The following is a 24,672-nucleotide window of genomic DNA, read 5'->3' as shown; positions in this document are numbered from 1 at the left end:
CTGTTGATCACGTCACCTCTTTTAATGGATTTTCCTGTAAATCGGTCCCCAATTTAACAACACAGAGTCCACAATATCTTTTTGTATTGTGTTTTCATTTTTATTACTGTTTTCAGTACAAGATGAGATAGTGTCACAGTACTACGAAGACGCTTTATACGGTGCATAACAAGTGTATTAAAATACAGAAGAACCCAAAAAGAAAAAAAAAATACATTGCTCTTTTGGAAAGCTAGTTTTTGAGTTGTTATCCTAAATTCAGGAGAACATGAAGAGGAACAGGGAAAACTTGTCGTACTTGAGGTGTCTGTGAGAAATGCATCTACTTTGGACAGCTAGTAAGGAGCTATAAAACACATGGTACTGACAGTTAAAAATGTCACTTTAAGCATCGCCCTGGCTTGCGACTGACACCTTTTTATTGTCCAGGTGTCTTCTGTACTATAGTGCACTGTCAACCTAGCAGTAACCTAGACCACCACGTTAAAATCAGCTAAATTTGTAGTTTCTTCGATATATCCGTTAAAAGAAGAGAGCCTGTTCAACAATGCAGAAGGTCTCTCTAGTGATAAGATATTTAATCCTCTGAAGTAAGAACCAGTAACTTTATTGATACATTATCTAGAAGAAGAAAAATCCCATTTGACATATACCCTTTGTAGGAAGTTGGCTCTGTATGCACTATTTCAAAGTAAGGAATAGTATGCACAGAGTCCAAGGGTTCCCCTTAGAGGTAAGATAGTGGCAAAAAGAGATATTACTAATGCTCTATTTTGTGGTAGTGTGGTCGAGCAGTAGGCTTATCCAAGGAGTAGTGTTAAGCATTTGTTGTACATACACACAGGCAATAAATGAGGAGAACACACTCAGAGACAAATCCAGCCAATAGGTTTTGTTATAGAAAAATATCTTTTCTTAGTTTATTTTAAGAACCACAGGTTCAAATTCTACATGTAATATCTCGTTTGAAAGGTATTGCAGGTAAGTACTTTAGGAACTTTGAATAATTACAATAGCATATATACTTTTCACATACAACACAAATAGCTGTTTTAAAAGTGGACACTGCAATTTTCACAGTTCCTGGGGGAGGTAAGTTATTGTTAGTTTTAACCGGTAAGTAAATCACTTACAAGTCTCAGGTTTGGGTCCAAGGTAGCCCACCGTTGGGGGTTCAGAGCAACCCCAAAGTTACCACACCAGCAGCTCAGGGCCGGTCAGGTGCAGAGGTCAAAGAGGTGCCCAAAACACATAGGCTTCAATGGAGAGAAGGGGGTGCCCCGGTTCCAGTCTGCCAGCAGGTAAGTACCCGCGTCTTCGGAGGGCAGACCAGGGGGGTTTTGTAGGGCACCGGGGGGGGACACAAGTCCACACAGAAAGTACACCCTCAGCAGCGCGGGGGCGGCCGGGTGCAGTGTGCAAACAAGCGTCGGGTTCTCTGTAGATTTCAATGGGAGACAAAGGGGTCTCTTCAGCGGTGCAGGCAGGCAAGGGGGGGCTCCTCGGGGTAGCCACCACCTGGGCAAGGGAGAGGGCCTCCTGGGGGTCACTCCTGCACAGAAGTTCCGTTCCTTCAGGTGCTGGGGGCTGCGGGTGCAGGGTCTTTTCCAGCCGTCGGGACTTTAGGTTCAGGCAGTCGCGGTCAGGGGGAGCCTGGGGATTCCCTCTGCAGGCGTCGCTGTGGGGGCTCAGGGGGGACAACTTTGGTTACTCACGGTCTCGGAGTCGCCGGAGGGTCCTCCCTGAGGTGTTGGTTCTCCACCAGTCGAGTCGGGGTTGCCGGGTGCAGTGTTGCAAGTCTCACGCTTCTTGCGGGGATTTGCAGGGGTCTTTAAATCTGCTCCTCTGTAACAAAGTTGCAGTTCTTTTGGAGCAGTGCCGCTGTCCTCAGGAGTTTCTAGTCTTTCTTGAAGCAGGGCAGTCCTCTGAGGATTCAGAGGTCGCTGGTCCTTGGGAAAGCGTTGCTGGAGCAGGTTTCTTTGGAAGGCAGGAGACAGGCCGGTAGGTCTGGGACCAAAGCAGTTGGTGTCTTCTTTTCTTCCTCTGCAGGGGTCTTTCAGCTCAGCAGTCCTCTTCTTCTTGTAAGTTGCAGGAATCTAAATTCTTAGGTTCAGGGAAGCCCTTAAATACTAAATTTAAGGGCGTGTTTAGGTCTGGGGGGTTAGTAGCCAATGGCTACTAGCCCTGAGGGTGGGTACACCCTCTTTGTGCCTCCTCCCAAGGGGAGGGGGGTCACATCCCTAATCCTATCTGCAAGATGGAGGATTTCTAAAAGTTAGAGTCACTTCAGCTCAGGACACCTTAGGGGCTGTCCTGACTGGCCAGTGACTCCTCCTTGTTATTCTCATTATTTCCTCCGGCCTTGCCGCCAAAAGTGGGGGCCGTGGCCGGAGGGGGCGGGCAACTCCACTAGCTGGAGTGTCCTGCGGTGTTGGAACAAAGGGGTGAGCCTTTGAGGCTCACCGCCAGGTGTTACAGCTCCTGCCTGGGGGAGGTGTTAGCATCTCCACCCAGTGCAGGCTTTGTTACTGGCCTCAGAGTGACAAAGGCACTCTCCCCATGGGGCCAGCAACATGTCTCTAGTGTGGCAGGCTGCTGGAACCAGTCAGCCTACACAGATAGTTGGATACAGTTTCAGGGGGCACCTCTAAGGTGCCCTCTGGGGTGTATTTCACAATAAAATGTAAACTGGCATCAGTGTGCATTTATTGTGCTGAGAAGTTTGATACCAAACTTCCCAGTTTTCAGTGTAGCCATTATGGTGCTGTGGAGTCCGTGTTTGACAGACTCCCAGACCATATACTCTTATGGCTACCCTGCACTTACAATGTCTAAGGTTTGGCTTAGACACTGTAGGGGCACAGTGCTCATGCATTGGTGCCCTCACCTATGGTATAGTGCACCCTGCCTTAGTGCTGTAAGGCCTACTAGAGGGGTGACTTATCTATACTGCATAGGCAGTGTGAGGTTGGCATGGCACCCTGAGGGGAGTGTCATGTCGACTTACTCGTTTTGTTCTCACCAGCACACACAAGCTGGCAAGCAGTGTGTCTGTGCTGAGTGAGGGGTCCCCAGGGTGGCATAAGATATGCTGCAGCCCTTAGAGACCTTCCCTGGCATCAGGGCCCTTGGTACCAGGGGTACCAGTTACAAGGGACTTACCTGGATGCCAGGGTGTGCCAATTGTGGAATCAAAAGTACAGGTTAGGGAAAGAACACTGGTGCTGGGGCCTGGTTACCAGGCCTCAGCAAACTTTCAATTCAAAACATAGCATCAGCAAAGGCAAAAAGTCAGGGGGTAACCATGCCAAGGAGGCATTTCCTTACACAACCCCCCCCCCCCCCCCCCCCCCCAAACGAAAGAGGATGAGACTAACCTTTCCAAAGGCCATCTGCATTGGCATGGGCAGTCCCAGGTCTGTGTTCCACTATAAAGTCCATTCCCTGTAGGGAGATGGACCACCTCAACAGTTTTGGATTTTCACCTTTCATTTGCATCAGCCATCTGAGAGGTCTGTGGTCAGTCCGAACTAGGAAGTGAGTACCAAAGAGGTATGGTCTCAGCTTCTTCAGGGACCAAACCACAGCAAAGGCCTCCCTCTCAATGGCACTCCAACGCTGCTCCCTGGGGAGTAACCTCCTGCTAATGAAAGCAACAGGCTGGTCAAGGCCATCATCATTTGTTTGGGACAAAACTGCCCCTATCCCATGTTCAGAGGCATCTGTCTGCACAATGAACTGCTTGGAGTAATCTGGAGCTTTTAGAACTGGTGCTGTGCACATTGCTTGTTTCAGGGTGTCAAAGGCCTGTTGGCATTCTACAGTCCAATTTACTTTCTTGGGCATTTTCTTGGAGGTGAGTTCTGTGAGGGCTGTCACAATGGATCCATATCCCTTCACAAACCTCCTATAGTACCCAGTCAAGCCAAGGAATGCCCTGACTTGTGTCTGGGTTTTTGGAGCTGCCCAGTCCAGAATAGTCTGGATCTTAGGCTGGAGTGGCTGAACTTGGCCTCCACCTACAAGGTGTCCCAAGTAAACCACAGTTCCTTGCCCTATCTGGCATTTGGATGTGCCTCCTCCCAAGATAGAGAGGCCTGCAGATTGCAGAGCCTTCAAAACCTTCTTCAGGTGGACCAGGTGATCCTGCCAGTTGGAGCTAAAGACAGCAATATCGTCAAGATAAGCTGCACTGAAGGACTCCAAGCCAACAAGGACTTGATTCACCAACCTTTGGAAGGCGGCAGGGGCATTCTTTAAACCAAAGGGCATAACAGTGAACTGATAATGCCCATCAGGTGTGGAGAATGCTGTCTTTTCTTTTGCTCCAGGGAGCATTTTGATTTGCCAGTACCCTGCTGTTAAGTCAAAGGTACTTAAGAATTTGGCAGCCCCTAATTTATCAATCAGCTCATCAGCTCTAGGAATGGGATGGGCATCTGTCTTGGTGACAGAATTAAGTCCTCTGTAGTCCACACAAAACCTCATATCTCTCTTTCCATCTTTGGTGTGAGGTTTGGGGACTAAGACCACTGGGCTAGCCCAGGGGCTGTCAGAGTACTCAATTACTCCCAATTCCAGCATCTTGTGGACTTCCACCTTGATGCTTTCCTTAACTTGATCAGACTGTCTGAATATTTTGTTTTTGAAAGGCATGCTGTCTCCTGTGTCCACATCATGGGTACACAGGTGTGTCTGACCAGGGGTTAGGGAAAAGAGCTCAACAAACTGTTGCAGGACCTTCCTACAGTCAGCTTGCTGTTGGCCAGAGAGGGTGTGTGAATAGATCACTCCATCTACTGAGCCATCTTTAGGGTCTGATGACAGAAGATCAGGGAGAGGCTCACTCTCAGCTTCCTGATCCTCATCTGTTACCATTAACAGATTTACATCAGCCCTGTCATGGAAGAGCTTAAGGCGGTTCACATGGATCACCCTCTTGGGGCTCCTGCTTGTGCCCAGGTCTACCAGATAGGTGACCTGACTCTTCCTCTCTAGCACTGGGTAAGGGCCACTCCATTTGTCCTGAAGTGCCCTGGGAGCCACAGGCTCCAAAACCCAGACTTTCTGCCCTGGTTGAAATTCAACCAGTGCAGCCTTTTGGTCATACCAACACTTCTGGAGCTGTTGGCTGGCCTCAAGGTTTTTGCTTGCCTTTTCCATGTACTCTGCCATCCTTGAGCGAAGGCCAAGTACATAGTCCACTATGTCTTGTTTAGGCTCATGAAGAGGTCTCTCACAGCCTTCTTTCACAAGAGCCAGTGGTCCCCTTACAGGGTGGCCAAACAGAAGTTCAAAGGGTGAGAACCCTACTCCCTTCTGAGGCACCTCTCTGTAAGCGAAAAGCAGACATGGCAGGAGGACATCCCATCTCCTTTTGAGTTTTTCTGGGAGCCCCATGATCATGCCCTTTAATGTCTTGTTGGATCTCTCAACAAGGCCATTAGTTTGTGGATGATAGGGTGTAGTGAATTTATAAGTCACTCCACACTCATTCCACATGTGCTTCAGGTATGCTGACATGAAGTTGGTACCTCTGTCAGACACCACCTCCTTAGGGAAGCCCACTCTGGTAAAGATACCAATGAGGGCCTTGGCCACTGCAGGGGCAGTAGTCGACCTAAGGGGAATAGCTTCAGGATACCTAGTAGCATGATCCACTACTACTAGGATGTACATATTTCCTGAGGCTGTGGGAGGTTCCAGTGGACCCACTATGTCCACACCCACTCTTTCAAAGGGGACCCCCACCACTGGAAGTGGAATGAGGGGGGCCTTTGGATGTCCACCTGTCTTACCACTGGCTTGACAGGTGGTACAGGAGGTGCAAAACTCCTTAACCTTCTGGGACATGTTGGGCCAGTAGAAGTGGTTGACTAACCTCTCCCACGTCTTGGTTTGTCCCAAATGCCCAGCAAGGGGAATATCATGGGCTAAGGTCAGAATAAACTCTCTGAACCCCTGAGGCACTACCACTCTCCTAGTGGCACCAGGTTTGGGATCTCTTGCCTCAGTGTACAGGAGTCCATCTTCCCAATAGACCCTATGTGTTCCATTTTTCTTGCCTTTGGACTCTTCAGCAGCTTGCTGCCTAAGGCCTTCAAGAGAGGGACAGGTTTCTTGTCCCTTACACAACTCTTCCCTTGAGGGTCCCCCTGGGCCCAAGAGCTCAACCTGGTAAGGTTCCAGCTCCATAGGCTCAGTTCCCTCAGAGGGCAGAACTTCTTCCTGAGAAGAGAGGCTCTCTTTTTCTTGTTGCGTTGCAGCTGGTTTCCCAGGTGACTTTCCTTTTCTCTTTGTAGGCTGGGCCTTTCTTCCAGACTCCAGCTCTACTTTTTCACCCTGTGCCTTGCAATGTGCCCTTGTTTTGACACACACCAGTTCAGGGATACCCAGCATGGCTGCATGGGTTTTCAGTTCTTCCTCAGCCCATGCTGAGGACTCCAGGTCATTTCCAAGCAAACAGTCTACCGGGATATTTGAGGAGACCACCACCTGTTTCAGGCCATTGACCCCTCCCCACTCTAAAGTTACCATTGCCATGGGATGTACTTTAGTTTGATTGTCAGCATTGGTGACTGGATAGGTTTGTCCAGTCAGGTATTGGCCAGGGGAAACCAGTGTTCGATGGCATCTGTCGCTGTAGATACACATGTTCTGCAATAGCTCGCCATCTGGTGTTGGGTCGGAGTGTTACAAGTTGTTTTTCTTCGAAGAAGTGTTTTCGAGTCACGGGACCGAGTGACTCCTCCTTCTGTGCTCATTGCGCATGGGCGTCGACTCCATCTTCGATTGTTTTCTTTCCGCCATCGGGTTCGGACGTGTTCCTGTCGCTCCGAGTTTCGGAACGGAAAGATAGCTGAAAACGGAAGATTTTCGACGGTATCGTTGCGATCCGGTTCGAGATAAACACACACGACGACGCAGTGAACATCGAAGCGCTTCGGTGCCCTTCGGGGTAGATTTCGGCACACCGTCGGGGCCTAGTCGGCCCGACCGCGTGGAGAACAACGCCGATGGAACGGACCCCGTTTCGATTCTGCCCTGAATGCCACAACAAATATCCTTATACGGACCAACACTCGGTCTGTAACCTGTGCCTGTCACCCGAGCACAGCGAAGAATCCTGTGAGGCCTGTCGGGCGTTCCGGTCCCGAACAACTCTGCGCGACCGTCGAGCGAGAAGACTGCAGATGGCGTCCACGCCAAAGGAGCATCGACAGTTCGAGACAGAAGAGGAACAGGAGGAATCCTTTTCCATCCAGGATTCAGACTCCGACGAACTCGACAATACAAAAACTGTGAGTAAGACGTCGAGATCAGAACTTAAAAAAGGCAAAAAGGCCCAGGGGATGCCACTGCCAACCGGCCATGGCTCAACCCAAATTACCGGTGACCAACAATCTGCACCGAAAGAGGCCCATTCAGTGTCGAGATCGTCCGACTCCGGTCGAGACACCGGCATGCAGCCTCCTCGGGACCGAGAGAGTGCTAAAGAGAAGCATCGACACCGAGAGTTCGGTGTCGACACGGATCGACGCCGAGACAGTGGCGCCGAAGACCATAGGGGCCAAGATTTTTCGGCACAAAAGAAGAGGAAGGTTACCTCGGAGCCGAAAAGACAAACAACAGGGTTTTCGGAGCCGAAAAAAGCACCAACAGACCCAGTTTCAGGCTCCTATACTGAAGAGCATTCTATGTCTTCACAAATGAAAAAACACAGATTCGAACAGGAACTGCAATCCACTGAAGTGGATCACACGCAAAAGCGTATCTTTATTCAGCAGGGGACAGGGAAGATCAGTACCCTTCCACCTGTCAAAAGAAAGAGAACACTTCAGTTTATAGCACTAGAGGCTCCTCAGCAACAAACAGCAAAAAAGGTAACACCTCCTCCCTCGCCTCCACCTGTAACTCCGGCTTCGCCAACTTACACCCCGTCACATTCGCCAGCTCACACCGCCATGAGCCACGATGACCAAGATCAAGACGCGTGGGACTTGTACGATGCACGAGTGTCTGATAACAGCCCAGACACATACCCAACTAGGCCATCACCACCTGAGGACAGCACAGCCTATTCACAAGTGGTGGCTAGAGCAGCACAGTTCCATAATGTGGAACTACACTCTGAACAAGTAGAGGATGACTTTTTATTTAACACCCTCTCCTCCACCCACAGCTCCTACCAAAGCCTGCCTATGCTCCCAGGCATGCTACGCCATGCAAAGGAGATCTTCAAGGAACCAGTTAAAAGTAGGGCAGTAACGCCTAGAGTGGACAAAAAGTATAAGGCGCCTCCTACGGACCCTGTATTCATCACCTCTCAGCTGCCACCAGACTCTGTGGTGGTAGGGGCTGCCAGAAAACGGGCAAATTCACACACTTCTGGGGATGCACCTCCCCCAGATAAAGAAAGCAGAAAGTTCGATGCAGCCGGGAAGAGGGTCGCTGTCCAAGCAGCAAACCAGTGGCGCATCGCCAACTCACAAGCGCTGCTAGCGCGATACGACAGAGCCCACTGGGATGAGATGCAGCATCTCATTGAACATCTCCCAAAAGATCTACAAAAAAGAGCAAAACAGGTTGTTGAGGAGGGTCAAAACATTTCCAGCAATCAAATACGCTCCTCTATGGATGCAGCAGACACAGCCGCAAGGACCATTAATACGTCGGTTACCATCCGTAGGCACGCATGGCTCAGAACGTCTGGATTCAAGCCAGAAATTCAGCAGGCAGTACTTAACATGCCAGTAAACGAAAAACTTCTGTTCGGTCCGGAGGTCGACACAGCCATAGAAAAGCTCAAAAAGGACACTGACACTGCCAAGGCCATGGGCGCACTCTACTCCCCGCAGAGCAGAGGATCTTATACCACCTTCCGCAAAACACCTTTTAGAGGAGGGTTTCGGGGTCAGGCCACACAAGCTAGTACCTCACAGTCCGCACCGTCCACCTACCAGGGACAGTACAGGGGAGGCTTTCGGGGCCAGTATAGAGGAGGGCAATTCCCTAGGAATAGAGGAAGATTTCAAAGCCCCAAAACCACTACCAACAAGCAGTGACTCACACGTCACTCACCCCCCCCACACAACACCAGTGGGGGGAAGGATAAGTCAATATTACGAAGCATGGGAGGAAATAACTACAGACACATGGGTCCTAGCAATTATCCAACATGGTTATTGCATAGAATTCCTGCAATTCCCTCCAGACATACCACCAAAATCACAAAATTTATCAAAACACCATTCACAGCTTCTAGAGATAGAAGTTCAAGCACTACTGCAAAAAAAATGCAATAGAATTAGTACCAAGCACACAAATAAACACAGGAGTTTATTCACTGTACTTTTTGATACCAAACAAGGACAAAACACTGAGACCAATTCTAGACCTCAGAGTAGTAAACACATTCATCAAATTAGACCACTTTCACATGGTCACACTACAAGAAGTGTTACCATTGCTCAAAAAACACAACTACATGACAACCCTAGACCTCAAAGACGCATATTTCCATATACCAATACATCAATCACACAGAAAATATCTAAGGTTTGTATTCAAAGGAATACATTACTAATTCAAAGTATTGCCTTTTGGTTTAACAACCGCTCCAAGAGTATTCACAAAATGCCTAGCAGTAGTCGCTGCACACATCAGAAGGCAGCAAATACATGTATTCCCGTATCTAGACGACTGGCTAATCAAAACCACTTCGCTCACACAATGCTCAAACCACACAAATCAAGTCATACAAACCCTCTACAAACTAGGGTTCACCGTCAACTTTGCAAAATCCAACATTCAGCCAAGCAAAGTACAGCAATATCTAGGAGCCATAATAGACACGACAAAAGGAGTAGCAACGCCAACTCCACAAAGAATTCACAATTTCAACAGAGTCATTCAACACATGTCTCCAAATCAGACAATACAAGCAAGAACAATACTACAGCTCCTAGGCATGATGTCCTCATGCATAGCCATTGTCCCAAACGCAAGACTGCACATGAGGCCCTTACAACAGTGCCTAGCCTCACAGTGGTCTCAAGCACAGGGTCACCTTCTAGATCTGGTGTTAATAGACCGCCAAACTTACCTCTCGCTTCTATGGTGGAACAGTATAAATTTAAACAAAGGGCGGCCTTTCCAAGACCCAGTGCCACAGTACGTAATAACAACAGATGCTTCCATGACAGGGTGGGGAGCACATCTCAATCAACACAACATAAGAGGACAATGGAACATACATCAAACAAAACTGCATATAAATCATCTAGAATTATTAGCAGTTTTTCAAGCACTAAAAGCTTTCCAACCAATCATAATCCACAAATACATCCTTGTCAAAACAGACAACATGACAACGATGTATTATCTAAACAAACAAGGAGGAACACATTCAACGCAGTTAAGCTTATTAGCTCAAAACATATGGAGGTGGGCAATCCACCATCAAATTCGTCTAATAGCACAGTTTATTCCAGGGATCCAGAATCAACTGGCAGACAATCTCTCTCGAGATCACCAGCAAGTCCACGAATGGGAAATCCACCCACAAATTCTAAACACCTACTTCACACTCTGGGGAACACCTCAAATAGACTTATTTGCAACAAAAGAGAACGCAAAATGCCAAAACTTCGCGTCCAGATACCCACACAAGCAATCCCAAGGCAATGCCCTATGGATGAACTGGTCAGGAATATTTGCTTACGCTTTTCCTCCTCTCCCTCTCCTTCCTTATCTAGTAAACAAATTGAGTCAAAACAAACTCAAACTCATTTTAATAGCACCAACGTGGGCAAGACAACCCTGGTACACAACACTGCTAGATCTCTCTGTAGTACCCCACATCAAACTGCCCAACAAACCAGATCTGTTAACGCAACACAACCAACAGATCAGACACCCAGATCCAGCATCGCTGAATCTAGCAATCTGGCTCCTGAAATCCTAGAATTCGGACACTTACAACTTAGCCAAGAGTGTATGGAAGTCATAAAGCAGGCCAGAAGGCCATCCACTAGACACTGCTACGCAAGTTAGTGGAAAAGATTTGTTTGTTACTGCCATCATAATCAGATACAACCACTACACGCAACTCCAAAACATATAGTAAATTACTTGCTCCATTTACAAAAAGCAAAGCTAGCCTTCTCTTCTATTAAAATACACCTTGCAGCAATATCTGCATACCTGCAGACTACCTATTCAACTTCCTTGTATAGGATACCAGTCATCAAAGCATTCATAGAAGGTCTTAAAAGAATTATACCACCAAGAACACCACCTGTTCCTTCATGGAACCTAAACGTGGTCCTAACAAGACTCATGAAACCAGTTTCTCTGTCACCATAGTGACACTGGCACCTTTATCCCTCAGGCCCTCTACACTTGTCCCATTAATTAAGAGCTGCTGCCTGTATTTTTGCATGTTAGGGGGCCAGGCAGCCAGTGTGGCTAAATCCACCCCACCCTCAGAGACTAATGTAGCTTCAGTGTGACACCTGATTTGCTCTGGGCACACTGTTGATCCCACTTGGAGACTGGCCATTCCAGTTTTAGCTGGAGTGGAGTTAGAAGTGGTATTTTTCTGGGGACAGGCCTTGTCTCCAGTTTGGTGTCCAGGCTGATTACAGCCACGACACCAGGCCTTTTTGGGATCAAAGATTTTACCCTTGTACCGAAAATTGGTTTGTGAAGAGGCTCTGGGCCCACCCTCCTGTGCAGGGTTTTGGGGGCCTGTAGAAGACTCTTTACTATTTTTGTTTTTGGCTGTCTCACCACCCTTCCCCTGGGGAGGTTTTGTGACCCCTTTCTTTTGGTCACCCCCTGTGGAAGTTTTGGACACCCTAGTCTTGACCCAATGGTCCGCCTTCTTTCCCAATTCTTGGGGAGAAATTGGTCCTAGGTCTACCAGATGCTGATGCAGTTTATCATTGAAACAATTACTTAATAGGTTTTCTTTCACAAATAAATTGTACAGCCCATCATAATTACTTACACCACTGCCTTGAATCCAACCACCTAGTGTTTTTACTGGGTAGTCTACAAAGTCAACCCAGGTCTGGCTCGAGGATTTTTGAGCCCCCCTGAATCTAATCCTATACTCCTCAGTGGAGAATCCAAAGCCCTCAATCAGGGTACCCTTCATGAGGTCATAAGATTCTGCATCTTTTCCAGAGAGTGTGACATATCATAAACATAGCATCAGCAAAGGCAAAAAGTCAGGGGGTAACCATGCCAAGGAGGCATTTCCTTACACCCTTGATCTTTTAAATACTGGCATGGGCCTTTTGGGTGTCTGCATGAGATTCCATGTTGTAATCAGTGTCTTATCTGAACCAGACTTTTGCAAACAAATGATCTAGTTTAGGCATAATGCTGTACACAGTATGTGCGATGACTGAAAATGCCAGTCATTTTCCTAGCTCTGCTTCTCGTACAGACTGTTTCACTTCTCTTTCTCTAATTCTAGCTCTTTGCTCTTGGACGGGTCGCGAAGTCCATTCTCCTTGAAGAACTACCGATTATCTTCGGGGTGAGCAGGAGTTTGCACAGTGCTGCAGATTATTCCTATTTATTAGTATTTGAAGCATGCAGTAGATGCATGGCTGTTTCCTAGCAGGTTTAGCCATGCATACATTCTGACTGTTCTGCATTCCCCAGCCATAACTGTAATATCAGCAGCACATGTAAGTGATGCAGTGTCACTTCCCCTCACCTGCGTTCTTTGTGGATGGAAGGGGGTGGGGCGGAGAGGGGCTGTTTTGTGTGAGGGACCCAACTCAGGGTTGCATCGTTCACAACAGGGGCATTCCATTTTTATGTAAATTCTGAAACAAAACAGAAATCACTGCCATGGTGTAAATTAGAGAAGCATTATATTAATGCCGTTAAACCTGAAATTAGTGAACTGTTCTTATAATTTAAAGTCGGTGGATAAAATAATGGTAGAATATCCTGGTGTGTTTGTATATATATTCTACAGAGCAACCCTACTTCAAATTGTTTCGTACTTAGTCTAAATGTAAAGGAAGAAATAGTAAGTGGGCTGTATTAGATTTCTGTTTCAGACTGTTCTGTGTGTATTGGGGTGTCCACTGGCTCAAGGAGTACTTGTCTTTATGGATTTGCCTAAGCGTGGTAGAGTTGTCTGGATTCCTCTAGTTGATTGAGTCTTGTGCATTATAAGAAACTGATTGGATCCCCACTGATGACACCAATTTTAGGAACTGTAACAAAATACTCACTGCTCCCGAAAAACGTTGGCTTGCACCTGCATTCATTTCTGACAAGCTCATTTTGAAATTATGAAAGTCTGAAGTAACTAACTTCAGTAGTGACCGATTGAATTCTGCCTTTCAGAGCCCCAACAAAAGGTGCTGTACCGCAGAATGAAACTTAAAAGAACATACAATAGTTTGTTAATCAACTCAATTGTCAGTTGTTTCCTTGAAATGGATAGTTTAGGATGTATGTGTGGAATGGGGGAATTGTATTTTTTTTTGTTCTTGCATCTATATCTCCCATTTTTTGTGTCTCTGTAACCTAAAACATGTAAGTAGCCTTATTTGTTTTTAACTATATTACATTTATCGGCTACTAATGATCATACATCCTGTTAGGAATATGAGGATTATTTATAAATGCCTGTTAATCTACAAATACTACTTTCAATTCGATGTCTCTATGTACAATATTCATTTTAAGTGAAGTAGGTTAAAAAAAACAAAAACAGGAACAAACCTTTGTTGTAATAGGCAATGCTACTTTGCATTCAGAACAGTTATCTTTAATCCTGTGAGTCTGAGTTGTGGGGTTGCTGCTTTGAGTAACATATATACATGGATGTCTGTATGCCAACATTTCATGTCTTTCACATGCAGTCTTGTAGAAAATACTTCTTTACAAAAGGACTTTTATCATTTTCTAACAAAGGAAAAAGGTTGGTTATTGTGAGTGAGACACGTTAAGTGAACATATTTAAGCCCCAGTTACAAGTGGGTCAGATCTTACTGGGGTATTTACTTCATCCTGTAAATTCCTCCTATTCCATGTTTTTCCCTTAAAAAGGAAGCATAATGTGCAGCACTTGTACTTAATATACCAAATGTCACACATTTTGCCTTTTACTGGCAACATTTGATATGGAAAAATAGTGTGGTTAGATAATTATCACACAACTCTGTACTCCCTTCACAAAGACTAATTTCTGCAGGGATTGGAAGTTACCTCTTGCTGTGTAAGCAGATGACATCTCGGACCAATGGATTTCTCATTCCTTTGTGTTCTGAAATGTTCCCAGTTATCTTTCATTTGGACTGTGATTTCTGCACAGCTTAGTTCAACTTCCAGCTTCTCTTCATCCCCTCCATTCACATTCACATCATCTAACCTTTCTTGCTGGACTCCATTCTTTATATTTTACCTTTTGTCATTTGATTGTATTTGAGTGCATAGATAACCTCTTTGACATTGAAAGATTGAGTGTAAGAAAGTGGATTAGTGTTAGGTAGATGGAGGTTTGCCACCGTTAATAAATTCACAAACTTGTCAGGTCCATTTAACAGTTTCAGTAATTTAAACCGAAGCTGAACACCTGGTAGCTAAGGCACAGAGAAGACATGCTTAACTTGGAGAAAAATGTGTAAAACATTTAGAAGAAAAATGTAATTAAAAAACTGACACCAAAACAGTGACAATCCAAGAAGGTGATCCAGAGATATGAATTTTTCAGATGTAAATGAAAATAGGGCCACAAAGTGCAAATGATAGTCTATGGAAACGGTAGACCAGGACCGAGGCGAGACTTGAGGCCGACCGCGATGGAACCCTGGTTGTGTACAACAAAGGTATTTGTCTTGCTGAAAAGTCAAGAAGTTCAAAAACGTGTTTAAGTCCCACTTCAGAAGAAAAACACTCCCTGAGCAGAACACCACTGAATTGTAGCTGTCACCATGGAACCGAAGGCCGGATACTTGAAGAAGGCTGGTCCCTCTGGAGCTTTGGAAATTTCTCATTGAAAAGTAACAGTGATGAATGGGACTCGGGTGTGTTTTTGTTTTTTTGTTTTTTCAAGGTCCTAGAAGCCTTGACTGGGGTGCAGCTGAAATTCAGTCTGATGCTATGGATCTGCTGCTTCTGTTGGTGCCCAACAACCACAGGAGTATACCTCTGAGATCGCAGGACATCAGGGCAGGCACTTAAAGACTCATGAAGACAGCCAGAAGCCGACAGCAAAATCTGTTTCAGACCCAGTTGCCACTTAAACCTGTTTTTTGGGACAGCTTTTCTCCCCTTGGGTTTGGTGCCAGCCTAACTATGGGGGACAAAGGTGGGCCTTTCCAGATGTCACCTAACCATAGCTTGTGACATGACCGGCTGCTTCGAAATTAATGGAGTTCCTGGCTCCACCCTAACCGATGTTCCTGCAAGGGGAAGAAAACACTTCCCCACCCTCAGGTCATTGTTCCTGCTCTGAGAATGTTTTTCACACCTTTTTTACTCCTCATTCAGGCTAAATAAAGGCTGGACAGTGTCTTGCGGCCTAATGCAGTCTCACTTAACGAAAAGTCTTTGTATGCTAAAAGGGAGTTCGGGGTTTTGTGCTTTGTGCACATTAGATGCTTCACAGTTGATTCTTATCTGAAGGCAAAGCAGTTCATAATGCCTCAGTCTAAACGCTTGTAGCTGTTGCTGCTGTATCTGTCCTCGAACCATGTGCGTGCACTGATACCTCAGGGATTGCGTAAACTCAGTTTAAGTTAACTGAAGAAAGTATGAGATCTTGTTGTCTGCAATTTTCAATTACATTCTGTATTTATTTTGCAGGGAAGTTCATCATGACAGCTTCCAGTGACACCAACATCTTTGTGTGGGACCTGAAAGGGGAAGTGTTGGCTAACATCAATACTAATCAGATGACTAACGCTTATGCAGCAGTATCACCCTGCGGGAGGTGAGTCCTGTACTAGTTAGTGTTGTCTGCTTGCGACTGCTGCATTCTCTATTACAGCCTTTGTGAGAAATGTTTAATCAAACTGCACACTCGCATGCATTGCTGAGGGACATGTCTTCTGAAGGGAGAAGGTTCCGCATGTGCTAGTTCTGTTTCCCTGTGTGCGGGAGGCCTTGCGCTGCAGTCGAGCCATCCTGTGCAAGGCAAGCCTTGTGCTACTTGGCTGTAGACAGGATTGTATCCTGCTGTTGCACTCTGATATGTTTTGATAGCTGCCAGGCTCCCTTCGTGCTCGAGGTGAGACCTAATGTAGACCCTTTATTATGAAAAGTGTCTGGTACTGAAGGCCTACCTCATGGCGTGAGGTGAGTCTCCATGTAGAAGATCGGTTATGGTTTTGAGGTGAATATCCTAACAAAACGCAGGTGACTGAGGGCCTACACCTAATTTGTTCAGTGTTGTTTTTTTTTGTTTTTTTTTTTTACCAGAAGTTAGTGTTTTTTGTGATCATGCATATGATCTGTGTCTACCACTGTTATCCCTAAATGTGATACTATTCCCCCACTAGGTTTGTGGCATCCTGTGGGTTTACCCCTGATGTGAAGGTATGGGAGGTATGCTTCAGTAAATCTGGTGACTTCCAAGAAGTAGCAAGGGCTTTCGACCTGAAAGGGCATTCGGCTGGTGTATCTTCTTTTTCCTTTTCAAATGACTCAAGGCGGTAAGCAAATTTTAGCAAAATTAAAGCATGTCATTTTCATATTTATCTGATGCCTTTTTTATCTTCACATGGTGTGTATTTGTCAAAGTTTTGAACTTATTAAGTTATTACTTTATGGTTGGCCAGATCCGTGGAACAGTTGAAAATATTTTGCAGTTCCTTCCTGTTATTATAGAGGCTTGGTGGCATCTCTTTTGTGTTCCTGGTCAAAAAAGATGATTCTGAAGGTCTTTAGGCCATACACTACTCACACTCTTTGCATTGCTTGCAAATGCTACGCCTCTTCCCCTCCCTGCATTTTTCCAGTACACGTGACAATCTGTGAGCCCTCTGGCAGTGCCCACTTGGAACAAAAATAACTTGAATAGTACTTTTATATAATTCTGAGATGTCTGCCCACAATTTATTTGAGGAACTGACTGTTCAGATATAGAAATGAAAAACTCCTTTACACATTGCCCATCTTGTTTTTTTTTTTTAAATATGTATCCGAAATTACCGAACCATTGTATACAAAACAAAAAATAACTCCTGAATCTACCTCATCTCAACAGTCTAGCCTTAAAATGGTTTAAATATACATCTGTGGTGAGAATGTGAGCTGGTTGGCACACGTTAGTTCAGGGGAAAAAAGTTTAAATTACCTGACAGGAAGAGAAATCTGTGGTTTGCACACCGGGCATAGTTTGATTAGTAAAGGAAGGAGGGAGCTTGTGAGGCGCATCAACCAGGACTCATCTTTCATAATAAGGAGCCACCAAACCCTTTTACATACAGCATGTAGGGGCAACTGATCACACACTGAACTCAAATGGGATGGGGGCACTCCCAAGAGCGACGGAGAACACTCTTCATGTTAGAAAACAGACCAGTGGTTGTGAATCCATGTCTCAGTCATGAGCTAGGCCTGAGGACATCATTGGGTGTAAAGTACTTTTAATTAAGTGGGTGTCTGCGTTCACAAATCAAATATTACTAGCAATTACGTAGGCTAATGTAACCCTGAAGCCATAAAAACCCAGTGCACTAAACAAAAACAATGATCGCTATGCGTCACAGTTTGCAAACCACGTGATTCACTTTGCTAATGTTTTGAAAATAAAAAAAATGCTAAAAGCAAAAAAAAAAAAAAAATTCAAAAAAAATTATCACAAAAAAAAAACTTGATGGCATCCACAGGCCTATTTCAACTGAACGAACAATATATTTAGGACCAAGGTGGTTCTAATACCTGTAACAGGGTTTTTACATTAAATCTGCGTTACCGGGCGATGTCCGTCCTGCCCAAATTACTGTTGTGTTTTAGCCTTCATCGAACCTATACTTAATGCACTATGCAATTTGTCTTGTGCTGAAGGTTTTGTGCCCTGCAGATAAAAGGAAGCTGTAGTTGTACTTCTTTTAGCTCACATCCAGTTGTCCAGAACTCTTAGGCCAATACATTTTTTTCTTTACTGGAAAACGAAGCCAGTTGCCAGCTCTAAGTCTTCATAGAGAAAAAGAGTCTTTTAAGCACCTTTCAAGTGGACCTCTGTTCACTTTGAGGCACTAACCTAGCTCTTCTTGCATCTGTGGACCGCCCCAGGAGGATTTTGTATCATGAAGGTTGGGCTCCTTATCTTCTTGCATTTAAGTACCGCTTTATCACAGTTTTTCATCCCATCTCATTATATCATCTTCAAACATTTGCATTTGTGGCAAATCTTTTGAAGTTCTGCCTCCCTTTCTGGACAACTGTACCCACAGCGTGTTTTCTTTCCCCTACACCACTCCTCTTCTAAAACCCTGATGTGCAGAGGTATCACCACTATACAATCTTTATCTCGCTCTGTACATTTCTGCTTTGCTGCTTTGGACTTTTGCTCATGTGCTACATTGACGATGTTTAGATTGTTAGGTTTCTAATATATTTTTTCAGTGCCTATTGGTTGGTGTGAATTGGATGAATACTAAGACTGTAAATGAAACTGGGACAAAACAGAGATCCTTCTCTGGATTGTGGCCTTGTGGTTACCAGAGTTAGAACTACTCCTGTCCCCTCTAACTTCACATCAGGATGCACTGGAAAGTTAATTTGATTTTATTACTGGATTGTTGTAAAACGGTTATTTAGGCAGTTTTTCTTTCCTGTATTGACTACGGTAGCTCTTGTATCTTAGTCTCTTGCATGGCCTCATGCTGAGAATCCAGCTGTTCGCAGCATGGGTTGTTACAGCTCACAGGCTGTGCACTAAAGCATCATAGTCAGGCTGCCTGCTCAATGCTTCCTCTAAGACCATTCAAAGGTGCTTTACCGACTACCTGTGGCCAAGCCTCCATTTCCAATCTTGTGTTTTATAAATGAGCATTGACAGAGCCAATAGGGCTCGCCATCGGGACTTCGTCAATGGTTTTTACTTTATGCTATGGCTGAATAACAAAAACTTCTTTATAGGCATTCACCCCATGCAGGCACACACCTAAAAATGACGAGGATGCTTTTTCTGTTTAGTTACCGAACAGACCTGAATCTGTAACATAAAAAAAAAAAAAAAAAATTTACAACCAGGAGGGTGCCTGTCGCAGGAGTAACAGCAACGGGAAAAATAATAACATTGAACAAGAGGGGAGAAGCACACGGAGAAGCTGGCAGTGGGGGAAGTATAGGGGTGGAGAGGAGAGCCAATAGGTGCAAGAGGAGTGTGCAGATGTTGGGAAGCAATATGGAGTGCAGGTATGGGGAGGAGAAGCAAAAGGCGAGCCAACAATATGGAACAGGGAGGAGAAGACAACTTGGGTTTGTCCCTCCCATGGAGCATAGCCTCTTTACTATCTCTCTTCGTTGTCTAGGTTGTGTGCTTCCACTGCTTGCTTTTCTAGCACTACTGTTTAGGTCAAGCCTGCTGGCAACACACGTGTGCTGTCACTATATCAATGATCATATGTATCTAAAAAAAAAAAAGTCTAAAAAGTGGCTTTTAGCATGCCCATTACTTGCCAATCATTGGCATTGTTATCACTCTTCTTTGCAACCTTCTAATTTGACAGCACTGCAATGCCATCACTTCCTGGACTTTGTGTGGAGCATCGACCAAGTAGAGATTTATTTAACTTAATTTGTGTCCATCCGCTGTGATTAAGGAACTTTGAGCTAGATGTAGGAAAGCCCGAGTGTGTGAATTGCAAATTGCGAGTCTGAGCGACTCGCAGTTTGCAATTCGCAAACCCAGATGCAGGATGGTGTCCCTGACACCATCTGCGAATCGCAAGGGGGTCGCAAAGGCCCACCTCCTCAATATTAATCAGGTGAGTCGCAATTTGCGACCCCCTTGCGATTCGCAGCACTCACAGGGATGGTGGCCTGCTGGAGACAGCAGACCACCATGTCTGTGACTGCTTTTTAATAAAGCAGTTTTTTTTGTTTTTTTGTATTGCAGCCCGTTTTCCTTAAAGGAAAACGAGTTGCAATACACACGAAAAAATGAAACGTTTTTGTTTCATTTTTTCAGAGCCATTCGCAAAGGGGAAGGGGTCCCATGGGGACCCCTTCCCTTTTGCGAATGGGTTAACACCCATTTGAAATGGGTGCTAACTGCGAATTGCTTTGCGACTGCGTTCGCGGTCACAGAGCAATTCTACATGGCGATGCGAATCACAAATAGGAAGGGGAACGCCCCTTCCTATTTGCGAGTCGCATTCCCATTTTGCGAGTCGGTAACCAGGTTACCGTATTGCAAAATGGGAATGAGAATCGCGATGTGCTTTTTGCAGACTTCGGGCCCTATGTGTTCTTTTTCTGGCATTTCTAAATAGCGCCAACTTGACACCCCCTGGGGTGCTCTACATGAGTACCAGTTACTTTACGCAAGGTCACATGATTGTTTCTTTTTTAAAGCCGGGACAATAAGTGATTTGCCCACAATCACAGGAGTTTGAGGCGATGCAGGGATTTTTCAAATAGTGCTTTTGCCGTTAAATTGTTTTTTTATTTACAGCTCCAAGATTAGGCTCTGCAACTTTGGAACAGTAAATAAAAACATAAAAATAAACGGCTGTGTAATGCTACGTGCTTCCTCGGCATGACCAATGGAGCTAAGCAGCATCAGTAGTCTTAAAACTAGTCCATTAGCCTATCCCTACTTTTAGGCAGAAGTTGCCTAAAGACGAAAAGAGAACAGGGAGGTGACTCCGCAAAGGGACATTGGCTGAGCCACATTCTGAGTGTGCCAGCACAGCTGCTGCAGATCCACAGACTGTCACTGCAGCAGGAGGGCACCACCATGGGGCAGCTTCAAAGAGCCTGGCAGGAGCCCATGCTGTTGGAAGGCCGGGACCTCTTCACTGCGCATCTGCTGAACTGTTTACCTTCACCACGAATTAATACATACTTTTTGGAAAATAAATCCGACCAGTGCAGCAATATACCAAGGCAGATAGGTGGCAGAACATTGGGTGCCCGTGTGCAAACAAATCAATACAGTATGCTGCTGGGTTTCTTTGGAAGAAACTGTGCTTTTTATCTGTCTAGAGGCAGCTGACCGAGACATACAGCAGTTTTTAGAATGTAGAGGGCATCCAGGCTCTGTTGCTTAATAGTTGATACCATTTGTATTGCGCACAAAACCGTCTGTTTATTTACTTAGCGGTTGATTGGCCCCATGTTCCGAGAGTGAGTCGGTCCTGGTTTTTCAGTCTGCTGTAGTGTGCACAACAGGAATTGTGTTTCTTATGGAGACATCAAACTACATGAACAGCATCCCAACCCCTTCATGGCTAATACTTTTGAATGAATCTCACCCTTGTGACGTGGAATTAGTTAAGAGCAATAAGATTTTTAGATTTTCTTTATCTGTGCAGCATCAGCATTGTAATAGCACGGAAAATGCAGTTTTAAAAAGTTGGCAATTGAAAACATTTCCTTCCTAGGTTTAGAGACTAGTTTAGAATACCCCCAAAGTACTGCTTTTTATTGATCATTTTTCACAAATTAATACTCCTATTTCATCATAACCTGACCAGTACTGCTGTTTATATACTATGGCAACACAGTATTTGTCCTCAATTATACCCCATTTCTCCATTATGTTTGTGTTAATTACTGGCCCCACAATGCTGCTTCTTACTGATCATAGCCAGGCCCTCTGGAATTATGTGATTGTGCGGCGGTGGCAATTTTCACGTAGTTATAAATTTGCTGTATTTGCCATGTAATCCATCATCTGCCGCATAATCTGAAGATTTTCACACAAAAAATGTGTTTCTAGCTCAAACGGTTAAAAAAAATGCAGTGATGTGTTGCCGCACAGTGAAAGGCCCTTTGCAAAGATGGACTTGTCTCTTTTTTGTTGCTTTTTGCTATATTTGGGTATTACAATGGCACTAATGAGGTGCATCCATTGCCCGGAATGCTCAAAAAATCATAGGCCCTACTCATGTGGCGGGACATACCTTGGACTTGATTTTGACAGATTTTACTTCTTTGGCCTGTGACAGCCCTCAATAGTTTCTTTGGTCAGATCGTGCCATCATTCATTTTCCGATTCCTCAACTGAATAAGCCTAGAATGGCCAGTGGTACTGTGACCAAGACATACAGACAACAGGCGAAGATTTCGCCCATCTCTAACGCTCCCAGACTTTCTAATGTAGTGGATATTGATGCAGGGCTATCACAATATCATAACTCACTAACTCGTGCATTTGACAAGCTAGCACCCTTTTAAATCATGCTTAAAAAAAAACATGGCACACAAGCTCCTTGGTTCACCCCTGAACTATGAGCGGAAAAGGCCTCCTGTAAAAAGTTGGAATTGCGGTGTCGGCATATAAAGGACCTAGGTTCCAAGGAATTGTATAGGACTGCCCTGACCAACTATCATCATGATCTCAAAAAAGCTAGGAAACTTTATATATCTAACCAAATCGCTACAGCTAGTAACTCCTCCAAAGAATTATTTAAAGTTTTAAGCTTGTTTGTCAGTTCATGAGCTTGTATTCAAAGTATTCAGGCTTCACAAGCTTTGTGATTCTTTAGCCATCATTTTGAGGAAAAAATGTATAAGATCTGTGAGAACTTTTCCAGTTTAACAAATTTGGTAAGCGAGGAACCAGCTTCTGACAGCTCTAGTGCAAAATGAATTTACAGTCTGGAGCGTTTTACAATCTTTACGGCTGAATCTATCTAGATGGCCCTTGTCTCTGAGAAATCTGGGTCATGTTTAGATAACTGTCCACCTAAGATATCAGCCTGTCTATCTAAAATTACTTGCACCTGTTGTCTGCACTCTGTTTAACTTATCTATAACTAGTGGAAAACTCCTCACAGTTTAGAAAGCTGCACATGTGATTCCTATCCAAAAAAAAAACACAAATCTGGTGCCAAATGGCTTAACTAACTACTGTCCAATTTCGCTTCTCCCCTTATTGGGTAAGTTGTTGGAAGGCATGATAAACAGGTAACTCATTGATTATTTAGAAGCAAACCAGCTCCTCAACAGTATCAGGGTTTCTGCCATTCCATAGCACCGAGACAACTTTAGTGGCAGTCTCCGACCATATAAGATGCTGCTTAGATACTAACAGCCCCATCATGTTAGTACTACTTAACTTGTCGGCAGCATTTCACACTATCGCACTCTACCTTGCTTCTAAAACTAAGGGAATTTGGCATTTTTGGCTCAGCCCTACAATGGTTTGAGGACTTTACCAACATGATGCAGACCATTACCTTAGGTTCTTTCAGATCTCGTATTATACTACTTGACAATGGGGTCCCCTAAAGCTCTTGCCTTAGCCCTATGTTATTTAATATCTATGTGGCACGCCTGGCAAAGATAGTAAGTTTAATTCAGGAAGCTACTTAAAACGGAACTTTTCTAACAGATTATTTGTGACTGCTGTCTATTGTTTGCAAGGCCTCCTGCACCGAGATACCCCTCTTGGGGTGAGTTGCACACAATATAAATTACAGTAGTGTAGGAAACTGGCACCGTATATACTGTATCAAAATGAATATAATGTGCACGGAGTCCAGGGGTTCCCCAGAGGCTTGACGGGCAAAAATAGATAATACTTGTAGGAAGTTGGCTCTGTATGTGCAATTTCAAAGTAAGGAATAGCATGCACAGAGTCCAAGGGTTCCCCTTAGAGGTAAGATAGTGGCAAAAAGAGATAATACTAATGCTCTATTTTGTGGTAGTGTGGTCGAGCAGTAGGCTTATCAAAGGAGTAGTGTTAAGCATTTGATGTACATACACACAGGCAATAAATGAGGAACACACACTCAGAGACAATTCCAAGCCAATAGGTTTTTGTATAGAAAAATATACAGTATTTTCTTAGTTTATTTTAAGAACCACAGGTTCAAATTCTACATGTAGTATCTCATTTGAAAGGTATTGCAGGTAAGTACTTTAGGAACTTTGAATAATCACAATAGCATATATACTTTTCACATAAAACACATTTAGCTGTTTTAAAAGTGGACACAGTGCAATTTTCACAGTTCCTGGGGGAGGTAAAGTAATGTTAGGTTCGATGGCATCTGTCGCTGTAGATACACATGGTATGCATGAGCTCGCCATCTGGTGTTGGGTCGGAGTGTTACAAGTTGTTTTTCTTCGAAGAAGTGTTTTCGAGTCACGGGACCGAGTGACTCCTCCTTCTGTGCTCATTGCGCATGGGCGTCGACTCCATCTTCGATTGTTTTCTTTCCGCCATCGGGTTCGGACGTGTTCCTGTCGCTCCGGGTTTCGGAACGGAAAGATGGCTGAAAACGGAAGATTTTCGACGGTATCGTTGCGATCCGGTTCGAGATAGACACATACGACGACGCGTTGAACATCGAAGCGCTTCGGTGCCCTTCGGGGTAGATTTCGGCACCCCGTTGGGGCCTAGTCGGCCCGACCGCGTGGAGAACAACGCCGATGGAACGGACCCCGTTTCGATTCTGCCCCGAATGCCACAACAAATATCCTTATACGGACCTACACTCGGTCTGTAAC

General features: G+C 44.9%; 1 protein-coding gene across 1 annotated transcript in view; it reads left to right on the top strand.

Moving 5' to 3' along the window:
- The window catches only part of TBL2 (transducin beta like 2), a 144,521-nt gene that overhangs the window by 81,181 nt on the left and 38,668 nt on the right, over positions 1–24,672 (top strand). Inside the window, exons 5-6 of the mRNA XM_069226783.1 lie at positions 15,844–15,970; positions 16,539–16,691. Of these exons, the coding sequence (XP_069082884.1) occupies positions 15,844–15,970; positions 16,539–16,691 (280 nt within the window). The remainder of the gene's footprint in view (positions 1–15,843; positions 15,971–16,538; positions 16,692–24,672) is intronic.

This window comes from Pleurodeles waltl, chromosome 3_2 (assembly GCF_031143425.1).
Source record: "Pleurodeles waltl isolate 20211129_DDA chromosome 3_2, aPleWal1.hap1.20221129, whole genome shotgun sequence".
In the NCBI taxonomy this organism is placed as follows: Eukaryota; Metazoa; Chordata; class Amphibia; order Caudata; family Salamandridae; genus Pleurodeles; species Pleurodeles waltl.
Note: the sequence above shows the minus strand (reverse complement) of the source record. Positions and strands in the feature narration are given on the sequence as shown.